The sequence below is a fragment of the Mytilus californianus genome, unplaced genomic scaffold (genome assembly GCF_021869535.1).
Source record: "Mytilus californianus isolate M0D057914Y unplaced genomic scaffold, xbMytCali1.0.p SCAF_7, whole genome shotgun sequence".
NCBI lineage: Eukaryota > Metazoa > Mollusca > Bivalvia > Mytilida > Mytilidae > Mytilus > Mytilus californianus.
Window position 1 is genome coordinate 78,833,314 of NW_026262723.1, and position 12,539 is coordinate 78,845,852.

Below are 12,539 nucleotides of genomic sequence, written 5' to 3' on the forward strand. Positions count from 1 at the left end.
CTAACGGCCTAATTTATGTACAAAATAATGAACAAGAAACAAACATGTTACACAGCAACAAACGACAACCACTGAATTACAGGCTCCTGACTTGGGACAGGCACATAAACTCGCTTGAATGCGCCAACCCTCCCCTAACCTGGGACAGTGGTGTAACAGTACAACATAAGAACAAACTATAAAAATCAGTTGAAAAAGGCTTAAGCTCATTTCTTGAACGGACTTCAAGTTACCTCAATTTAGATTGACTTGTCCGTTGTTGTCTTGTATGAGTTTGATGCATGTGGAAAAATGAAAAAAAAAAGAATGTTAATCTTTAAATGTGTATATATCAACTAGTTAAGTTACATTTACTCTCAAGCATCTAAAATTCAGTTGATCATTTTTTTTCAATTTTCTTTGTCAACACGAAAATTACTAACATGAGTTACCAACCTTATCTGCCTGATCTCAAATCTGTAATTACGCGCGTCTGAAAAAAAAATCTGCAGCTTAACTTTTTTTGATGCGGTTTAATTTATTTTTAATTCCAAGACAGAATCATTAGTCTCCAGTATTTACGCGATTTTTTTCCCGGTTTTTATTTCTCATCTTCTCTTCGTTTATGATATTTCGAAATATCAAATAAAATGTACCTATTTTTCTTTTCTTCTCCTACACTTCCCTATAGTTTATTGTATTAATTGTAAGACTTATTTTTTAGCATTTATTTTGCTCATACTACCATGTACTGCGTTCATGCATCCAAACACAAACAATTGTTTGTTTAGCATGTTTAGCGTCTAGCAGCGTAAAATGTCTTGCGGGAGTTCCTTCAAACACTTTTCAAAAACAAGAAGACCAAAGAAGCAAGATCATTTAATTTTCACATTCAGATATATTGATGATGTTCTTTCCATTAACAATCCAAACTTTTCTGAGTGGGTTCCATTAAATATATCTTCCAGAACTATAAATTAAAGAAACAATAGACACGGCTTCCTCCGCCTCATTTTCAGACTTATACCTCGAATTTAACATAAGCGGTTATCTCAGTACCAGAATCTATGACAAACGTGACGATTTTAATTTTTATACGACCGCAAAAAAATTTTGTGGTCGTATATTGATATTGGTATGACGTTGGCGTCGTCGTCGTCGTCCGGCGTCGTCGTTGCCGTCGTCGTCGTCGTCGTCGTCTGGCGTCGTCGTCGTCCGAAGACACATTGGTTTTCGCACTCTAACTTTAGTTTAAGTGAATGGATCTCTATGAAATTTTACCATAAAATTCAATACCACAAAAGGAAGGTCGGGATTGATTTTTGGGGTTATGGTACCAACAGTTAAGGAATTAGGGGCCAAAAAGGGGCCAAAAATAAGCATTTTTGTAACTTCCAGACATAACTTGTGTGTTAGTGTATGGATCTCTCTGACATTGTACCACAAGGTTCCATATAACAAAGGGAACGCTGGGATTGATTTTGGGGGTAATTGCCTCAAATTTTAGGAATTAGGGGCCAAAAAAGGGGCAAAAAACAAGCATTTTTCTAGTTTCATGACAATAACTTGTGTGTAAGTGTATTGATCTTTCTGAAATTGTACTACAAGGTTTCATATCACAAAGGAAAACTGGAATTGAGTTTGGGGGTAATTGCCCAGAACGATTAGGAATAAGGGGTCAAAAAATAAGCATTTTTCTAGTTTCCAGACAATAACTTGTGTTCAAGTGTATGGATCTCTCTGAAATTGTACTGCAAGGTACCATACCACAAAAGGAAGGCTGGGATTGATTTTGGGGGTAATTGCCTCAAAATTTTAGGAATTAGGGGCCAAAAAGGGGCATAAAACAAGCATTTTTCTAGTTACAGGACAATAACTTGTGATCAAGTGTATGGATCTCTCTGAAATTGTACTGCAAGATACTATACCACAAAGGGAAGGCTGGGATTGAGTTTGGGTGTGATGAATCATAAGGGGGTTCAAAAAATTGGGGGGGGGGGGATTTTTTTTTCCTTTTTTTCCTTTTTTTTTCTTTAAAATTTTCGATTTTAAATTGGTTATTTCTGATAATATATAAAAGCGAATAACAATAATATGGTTTGAATAGGTAAATTAAAAAAAATTAAGTTCTTAGACCACTTTCATTCTGTGTCAGAAACCTATGCTGTGTCAAATATTTAATCACAATCCAAATTCAGTGCTGTATCAAGCTTGAATGTTGTGTCCATACTTACCCCAACTATTCAGGGTTCGACCTCTGCGGTCGTATCAAGCTGCGCCCAGCGGAGCATTTTATTAAATTATAAATTTCCCCCACCTTATCAGTAATATACATTTTGTATTAACTTCACCTGCATATGGGATATACATTTCCCAACTCATTCGATATTTAAGAGCTTGCAGCTGCTACTCATACTTTTTAAATGTCACCAGTGTCTGAGCAGAAAGTTGACGGACCAGGATTATGTCAAAAATCGTCTCGTCCTTTTTCTAAAAAAGTTCATCAGAAGATACCAAGACCTTGTTGGTAAATATTCTGCATCAACTTCAGAAATAATACACAATGGTCTTGAAGTATAGATTCTAGGTACTGACGTTCTTTATCATCTTAATTACGTGTTATAGTGTTCTTTTTAATTGTTTTTTATATTTTTTAACCTTTACTGTTTAGTCCATTTTTGGTAATATCCTTTAGGCTTGGCTCGGTATTTATACATCCCGCCATTGTGTTATTGTGATATGTTCATGTTTAGCTCACATGCCCAAAGGTCAAAGTGAGCTTTTCTCATCACTTGACGTCCGTCGTCCGTCGTCCGTCCTCGTCTGTTAACTTTTACAAAAATCTTCTCCTCTGAAACTACTGGGCCAAATTTGACCAAACTTGGCCACAATCATCAATGGCGTATGTAGTTTAAAAAATGTGTCCGATGACACCGCCTGCCAACCAAGATGGCCGACATGGCTAAAAATGGACATAGGGGTAAAATGCCAGTTTTGTCTTATTTTGAAAACCGTTATAAAGAAAGAAAATCTGACAGTGCAAAAATGTTCAGAATGTTGAGCTCTACCAATTGTTTATATATGTCAAAACTGTCAGACGACTTCTTCCAGGAGTTATTGCCCTTAAATGACAAATTTTACCATTTTTTATCATTTTTGCCTACTATCTTGAAAATTATAATAGATAGATAGAAACTTAAATAAGCAAAAAAGATCATCAAGACACGATCTACAATTAAGACATCATGGAGGAAATCGTCCGACGACTCCTTATTGGAGTTATTGCCCATTAATGACGATTTTCCATTGTCTGTTAACCTTTACAAAAATCTTCTCCTCTGAAACTACTTGGCCAAATTTAACCATACTTGGCCACAATCATCATTGGGGTATCCAGTTTAAAAACTGTGTCATTAAGATGGCCGACATGGCTTAAAATAGAACATAGGGGTAAAATGCAAGTTTTGTCTATTATTTTGAAAACCGTTATAAATAGAGAAAATCTGACAAGAGCAAAAATGTTCAGATTGTTGAGCTCTACCAATTGTTCATATGTGTTAACTGTAAGACGACTTTTTTTTTAAATTTTTGCCTACTATCTTGAAAACTATAATAGATAAAGAGAAACTTTAAAATGCAAAAAATGATCAACAAGACAAGTTCTACAAATAAGTCTAATGGTCGAAATTGTCAGTCAACTCCTTATTAGAGTAATTGCCCTTTGATGAAGATTTTTACCAATTATTTGCGTTTTCACCTTATATCTTAAAAAATAATATAGATTGATGGAAACTTAAATAAGCAAAAAATGATCAGCAAGACAAGATCTACAATTAAGATTATATATGGAGAATTTTGAGTTTATTGAATATCTTGGATTGTGTGTGTTAAATTATTCTAAACCTTAAAACTGACTCGGAACGATTAAGAGCTTGACATACTATATATACACCTGTCTTTTGATGAATACTGTATGTTGCCCCCTTCCCCCCACCCGAGATGTATTTTGTTATCACAGTTTGTCGTTGAATTGCTGTCTATTTTTAATCATATACCTGGTTTTTTTTTCATGATACAAAGCACATATACTAATGAAGAATTGCAACATATTATGGGAACTTTGTTCTGTCTGATCTAGTTATGACCTAATTACGAGTTAGGTATGGCGAATCCCTGAACCCGTCGCTTTTATACAATGTGTTTCAACAGAAGAGTTGGATCTTTGAATTTCCCTGGCTTTCTTCTCTTACAGTTTTCAAGTGTCATCTTTCGCGTTTTTACAATTCGATAAAGTTCATTCACTCGATTTGAAAAAAAAGATACAAACTCAATTTAATGAACAAGCGTGAACCATGTGAACCATTATGAGATCTATATTATACTGTTTGTATATGTTCATCGATGAACAAACCATAAATGTGACATGTTTTTGTATAAACAATATGAATAGTTTGAAAACTAGAATGTATATAAGTACTTCGTGTATTATAGATTAATGTATTATTCAGTTTTTGTCTGTTGATGAAGCAGATGTTCTATCTCTAGGCAATAATTGGATTTGAATTGAACATAATATATCAAAAGGTTTACGTAAAGTTCAGAGGCGTTATTTGGGTTACATTTACATGACTATATACCATACTTACGCGTGAAATACAGAAACAGTGTTGTTTGATACCAGGAACATATATATTAACGGGACTTGACACTACCTAATTATAGCCGATTTCATCGTCGTGTCGTAAATTAATAAATGACTCGATACGGAAACGGACATGTGAAAAATACGTATTCGCTGTTGTAATCGATAATTAACGGCTTTACATTTCTTATTCGAAACAGCTCAAAACTATTGGTTTGGAAACTTGTTTTTTTCTTTTAACATTAAAATAAAAACCTAATGAATCACTATTATAAATATACAAATAAATAAAAAGAGAAATATGGGATAAAAATTGGCAAATTATTGATATAATCGTATTCCCTTTTCAAATGTATTAACTAAATTATAAACTTTTCAACAATTAAATAAATAGTTTTTTGGACACTGTTTTTTTATAAAATAAAAACAAACCTCTTCTAGGAAATCGTTTTATCTTGAGAGAAAAAAAATCTAGTTCTTAAACGATATATTTTTGTTTCCATTCTTTAATTAGTAAGCCATGAATAATTCTTTTAAATAAAGAACCATTGTGAAATAATGACATAAAGCTTGAGGAAAACATTATTCTAGTGTTTGACTAAAAAACGTTTTGTGTTTATACAAGTCCTCATTAAGTTAAGGTTCCAATAATAATTGTTTTTCATAAAACTGTTTATTTAGCAGATTATATTCTAGTTTTGAATTTGATTGCGGATCAAAAGATTTGATTAACGCAATTAAAGAAATGATTATCCTAATTAAAAATGATGAAAATATTATGAAAAACACCCCAAGCCGACAGAGAGGACTTGCTTTGATCATGATTCCTCAACATTCATGACAAAAAACACACAAGCCAACAACTTCTAGAATGAAGTTTGTAAATCCAAATCATTCATTTGCTAACCATGTACGACAAAGAGAACTTCTTATCTTGGTCTGATGATATCGACCTTGATGCTCTACTAGAATGCTACACAGAGTCTGAAACTGCAGAGTTTTCAGATGAAGAGTTTGAACCTTCACCTGCCAAAAAGTCTAAGGCTGCAGCAACAACACAATCTCAGCCTAGCCAGCTCAACACACCCTTTTATCAGTGTCCAGATTGTGATAAGACGTACAAGTCAATTGCTGGGTTTAGAGGTCATGTACGCCAAAAGCATGGCATTACAAGTATTAAAGGTATTTGCTTATTTTCACATCTATATATATTTAATTGTGTTCTTTTCTCCGATTGCTTTAAAAACATAAATGAGACTAGATGTGGAATGATTGCCCATGAGCTTACTTTTTATCAAATAGTTACCTTTTATTATGTTTGATAAAGTTGTGTAAGCTTTTCACTTTTTTCTAAGGGAATTGTAGAAACAATATTTTTTAGGTATCTTAGTTCCTCAATATATACATTTCACTAAGCGATACACCTTCAGATCTAATGGACTTTTCAACCTTCTTCTTCAGTGCTGCAACCTGACTTTCTAAGTTACTATTGTAGTTCTTTAACTGTTTAATTTTTTCCACTTTCTCTGAATCAGTTAATCGACTGTTTCCTTTTTTGGATGTTAACCAGTTTTTACTTGGTGTAGGTGTTTTAAGTTTTCTTCTAGCTGCTTGCTTTTTTACAGTTTTACGATAGGTAATGCAATTCTTACATCTTGGTTTCCACCTGTCAGTCAATAACATGCATGATATGGTTCGGATTGTACTTTGGTAGGCACAGTCGCCACGGTAAGCCCCATAACCAGTTTCAACATAGGCCAATTTTCCGGAACATAAAATCTGTAGCTCTTCATCTGGATTACCAATGCATACATCATAATTAAGCAGAACATTCAAGAGACTTTCAACCTGCTGAATTGTAACAAATTTTCCTGGTAATGTGTGCCAAAGGTTGTGTTGATCACTCAATCTCTTGCCATGAACAAATACTTCTGCTGAGTAATTCTTCTTTATTGTACAAATGAACTTTACTCCTGGATTGTCACTATCATAAACAGATACATATCTTATAATTTCAGAAGAGCGCATAAATTCAACCTGTGCATATAGAGTGTCCTCAACAAGCTTCTGACAACTTCTTTTCAGTGCGGAATATTGCTCTTCCCTCTTGGTTGTTACAAATTCTTCGAGGCTGTTATTTGGGTCATATTGGTAGACTTTATCTAACACAACATAATGTTCGATATTTTCATTGGTCTCATCTTGCTCAATTAGGAAAGCTGGTGACTGAACACTGCTTATATCACCTATTTCTGTCAATTCAGTGATGGGCCAAAACCTTGTATCTGTATACGTATCTGCAATAAAAATTGTAATTTTACTAAATTGATAAAATATAATTTGGGAATGTGTCCATGGGGCACAGATTATGCCCCTGCTTGCAAACAACATAATTAAGGGAAATAACTTGAGAACGGACAAAGTGAAGCTACCAAATTCAAACTTGATCTTGTTTTTTTCTTTAACTATTATCATGATTATAATATTAAGCAACTTTGTAATTAAAATTTATGCCATAAATTCAAATAATTATCAAATATTTGTGACTTTATGCCCTGTGACTTTCTGTATGTTAACCATCAGAAACAGATCTATTCTTATTATAATTTGAAATAAAGCAATAGATACATTTTAAAGGTAAACGGACAGCAAGTCACAGGACAAAAAGTCACAACTAATTTGTTGACAATTGTTTAAATAACATAAATATATAAAGAGAAAGATCTTGAAATATTTGCTCTCCATTACATATTTAGGAAATTGTATGTAAGCCTTGATATATGAAAATTTATTAAATTTTAATAATGAAAAGGATATATTTCGATGCAAAATGAAGCCAATTAAGTACCAAGCCACTTTGACATGTTGTTTTCATTACAATTATTTGATCATTATTGAATAAATTTTAATTACAAAGTTGCCTCATATATAAAAGTTCAAGAAAAAACTACCATTTTATTTTCAATTAAGTGTTTCCTATTTTAAAGAAAAAAAATTCAAAACTGAATTGTGACTTTATGTCTTGTGAGTTATAAAGGGAAAAAAATTAAAGAAATTAATAAAATTGTTCTTCGGCTTAGAGGTAAACTACAAAGTTATACATCATGTATGGGACACACCAATTAAAAAGATCACACCTGGTCAGAGATTAATAAATTTTACATAACATCCACTGAAATTACAATATCCTGTAAAACTTTTAAATCACAAGACTTTTTAAATTCACTTGATAAGTAATACACGAGTTTAAGAAAAATATGGTTTTTACCTGTAAAACACCTGTTCCAAGATAATTAAACCTTATTACAGTTGTTCTTTAATTTTGACAAAACATGTTTAAATTTAATTAAAATATTATTTTTTTGTCAATTGCAATACATTTCCAATTTTAAAAGGTTATAATCAATGCAAGGTTGCAAAGAAAAATGTCAGGAACTGAGGAAGTTTCATCATCATGATTATATTAAATCTTGGAGAATATAAAAGAGTTTTCTTTATTCAAAACAATTCAGTATATTTTTCATGCTGTTCTGTGACCAGACATATTTTTCCAAAGGTGGCTGCTCCCTTTTTTTTTTTTTTTTATTTGTTTGTGAAATGTATTTCTAGTTGTATCCATCTGATGAGTTAAGCCTTTTTCAACAGAATTTTATAGTTAGTTCTTATGTTGTACTGTAACACCACTGTCCCAGGTTAGGGGGAGGGTTGGGATCCTGCTTTCATGTTTAACTCTGCCAAATTCAGTTAATTTGATATATATGTATTGAATCACTGAACCATAGACAGAAGGCCATGAATATACTAGATGAAGCAATGTAGAAACCGTTGAATAAACATGATCTTTAAACACAATGCATTTATCTATAGTCAGTGCGTTCCCCCTTTCAGTTTTTGGTCATTTAATACAACTTACCATCAATAAGTATATGCTGCTCTTCAATGGTATGGGCATCTGAATCAATAAGTATATGTTGCTCTTCAATGGTATGGGCATCCAAATCTTTGGTTTTCACAACCCTCCTTCTCTTATCCCTGTAGCCAATTCTACGTCTCCTTGCTGTTCGAGGCATTATCTGCAAATAGTACATAATTAAATCAATAAGCAACATATATATGAAAAAATAAAATTTTTGCAATTTTTCCATTTCTAAAGGGGCATAACTCTAGAACGGTAAAAGTGACGCCACCAAAATTCAAACTTGATCTGTGTATTGTGGTAATAAGGATTGTGTATAAATTTCATAACATTTGGTTGAGGAAAACCATGAAAACTAAAGTTAGAGAACAGAAACGAAAAATTCAGCAATTTTTCCATTTGTAAAGGGGCATAACTCTAGAACGGTAAAAGTCACGCCACCAAAATTCAAACTTAATCTGTGTTTTGTGGTAATAAGCATTGTGTATAAGTTTCATAACATTTGGTTTAGGCAAACTAAAGTTAGAGAATGGAAACCAATTTTGGGACGTACGTATGTACGAACGTACAAATGGACAAGGGTAAAACTTAATGCCCCCTCCGCTACGGCGGGGGCATAAAAATATCAAAAACAAGAATATGTATTAGTACACAAATGCCCCACTTGCATCATTATTGCAGTTGTCCGTATCAATACTAATGTTGAAAAACAAGAGTGCACATGCTGAAATGTCTCGCCTTCTTTACTAACCATTGATTTTATGTTAAAAGTCCTAAATATAAAGCTTTACTACAAGTAACACATAAACTTAACATGATCCAAGAAAATGAGGTCAAGGTCAGATAAACCAAACGAGAAATACATGTACCCTTACAATCATTCAATAAACCAAACATAGTTGACCTATTGCTTATAGTTTCTAAGAAACAGTCTTAACCAAGAAAACTTAACATTGACCAATGTACTATGAAAATGAGGTCAAGGTCAGATGAACCATGCCAGACAGACATGTACTCCTTACAATCAATGTATGCATTAAATATAGTTGACCTATTGCTTATAGTATCTAAGAAACAAACTTAACCATGAAAACTTAACATTGACCAATGAACCATGAAAATGATGTCAAGGTCAGATGAAACCTGCCAGACAGACATATACACCTTACAATCCTTCCATACAACAAATATAGTTGATCTATTGCTCATAGTTGAAGAAAAACAGACCAAAACACAAAAACTAAACAATGAACCGTGAAAATGAGGTCAAGATCAAATAAAACCTGCTTGACTGACATGTACATCATAAAATATTTCGATACACCAAATATATAGCTGACCTATTGCATATAGTATTAGAAAAAAGACCAAAACTCAAAAACTTAACTTTGACCACTGAACCATAAAAATGAGGTCAAGGTCAGATGACAACAACCAGTTGGACATGTACACCTTACAATCATTCCATATACCAAACACCTACTGCTTATAGTATCTGATATATGGACTTGACCACAAAAACTTAACCTTGTTCACTGATCCATGAAATGAAGTTGAGGTCAAATGAAAATTGTCTGACGGGCATGAGGACATTGCAAGGTACGCACATACTAAATATAGTTATCCTATTACTCACAATAAGAAAGAAATTAACATTACAAAAAATGTTGACTTTTTTTTTAAGTAGTCACTGAACCATGAAAATGAGGTCAAGGACAATGGACATATGACAGACGGAAACTTCGGAACATAAAGCATCTATATACAAAGTATGAAGCATCCAGGTCTTCTAGCTTCTAATATATAAAGCTTTTAAGAAGTTAGCTAACGCCGCCACCGGCGGATCACTATCCCTATGTCGAGTTTTCTGCGACTTGCTCGACCAAAAAATCTTTTTTTTTTTTTACATCCCTGTAAAGTGACTGATAGATAACTTATATTTTCATTTATAATGCAATTGGTTTTTCTTTTACATTTCAAATTGTTGCTTTTAACCATAATTAAAAATCATTTTGTGGGGAATTTCACTGTTGCAGTATAACATGGTATAAAAAGAGTAATCATACTTTGTCTCAAGACATAAATTTGTACTCAGCTCTATTTGGTTATTTATATCTTTGTCAAAATATACATATACATGTATTTTGTTTACTGTTCCGAGCCTACATATTACAATATCAAATGGTTAAAAAAATAAAATATATGTTTTTCGAATCATGTTAGGTTCGCCATTATATCTAATGACACAGATGCACTATTGAGACAGCAACCTAACGAAAAATTGTTGGTACCAAATTAAAACAATTATATATTATTAAACTTTACATTCAAATATAAAAATAAGCATGATCAGGGACAGACTGACCCACAAATGATACATGTATCACATGTGAAACTGGAATAATGATCTATTAGTCTATAATAAATGTAAAATGTAGAAAAAATGCTATATTTTTTTCTTGTTTTATAGTTTCAGAGCACAGAAAAGATGGGAGTACAGAAAAATACATCAAAAAAACATCTTTTAGTATGACCCCAGAAGAATTTACTAAGATCTTTGAAACTTCATATCAACAAGCATTAGAAAACATTATGAACAGTCCTTTCCGGAACAGTAGCCGTTCTAAACATGGGAAAGGTATTCTGGCAATTACTAAATATTATGCAACAACTCAACAGGCAAACACACAATTGTCAGCAGAACTAGCACCTGTTTTCGCAAACTTGTTTGAAAAAGTAGAGTCTGACTGCAATACAGATTTAAATACATCTGAGAAACTTTTCTCATCTTTTTATAAAATAACAGTTGATAATGAATTCCAATTTAAGATATCTGCTATTGTTTCATCTGAATTTGAGAACATTAAATTTGAAGGTGAACTTTCCGCCAAGCTGTTCTTATCGGTGCTACAAGATGCCCTACTGAAGTGTCTAGTAAAAAACCGTGCGCAGCTTTACCAAAAGAATGCAACCAAGCTAGATAGCACAATGACAAATTCAGACCAATCAGTGTTATACTACATTTCAGGGTACATAATTTCAAAGCTTCAGAAGAAAACATACCAACACAAAAATTTGAAAAACCAAAAAATTCGTGAAGCTATGACCAATTTTGTTGTCAGACAGTCATCTATGCTACAAGAGCATGTCAAAAAGTTTGCAGAGTGGACTGAGAAATTAAACAGGGGAGGACTCAAAATTCCAAGTGACAACTTCTACTATTTCATCCGACATTGTGAAATTGTTCTCCGGCAAAGTATTGACCTTGGCAATGTAAATTCACAAACACTTATGCTAACACACCTAAAAGAAGTTATAGTTTCTGCATATATGGTGAATTATTACTGGGAAATTTTGTGTGACGACAATGAATTTTCTTTATATATCATGGAATCATGTGTTTCCTTATTTTTAACAATCCGTGGACATTCCTTAGCACGTGCAGTGCAACTTCAAATACCTAACTGCACAACACAACATGAGAAGCCACTAAGGAAAGTTTTGAAAGACAAAGCTGATAACCGCAAACAGTAGTTAAGTGAATTCTAACATTTCTGTCTTTTGAAGAATGTTATTAATATATGTATTATAATCTGTAAGAGTTTTTGATACTTTTAGTGCTTTGTTTTCTTCATACATTTATGACAACATGCTGTTAGATTTGTCTTTGTGTTGTTTATTTTAATGCCATAAAATTTCAGTGCTTCTCTTGCATGTGTACAGATTTTTATACATTACATGTATGTAACTGCTTAATGTAAGTACATGTACTGGTGTGTTTTTTTTTTTTAAAGTGAGCACAGATGATATAAAATGCACTGGTATGTTATCTTAATATGAAGTTGATAGAATCTTAAGAAGTGAATCACATTTTTTTACTAAGAAGAATCTATTTTGTGACTTTTGTAAATTTTTCGAAATTATGCAGAAAAATTCCAACAAAATATACAGCACATGTTAATTTTGTTAAATTTAAGTAAATACTTTTCGCCTGTTCAGTAT

The 12,539-nt window shown here is 32.7% G+C and overlaps 1 protein-coding gene across 1 annotated transcript; it reads right to left on the minus strand.

The window, feature by feature from the left end:
- Positions 1–6,007: 6,007 nt before the first annotated feature.
- Positions 6,008–8,707, minus strand: LOC127709532 (uncharacterized). Its single transcript, XM_052215135.1, has 2 exons — positions 8,535–8,707; positions 6,008–6,918 (listed from the first exon to the last, which is right to left on the minus strand). The coding sequence occupies exons 1-2, from the start codon at positions 8,689–8,691 to the stop codon at positions 6,008–6,010; spliced, it is 1,068 nt and encodes a 355-aa protein (XP_052071095.1). The 5' UTR covers positions 8,692–8,707.
- Between the last annotated feature and the right edge of the window lie 3,832 nt (positions 8,708–12,539).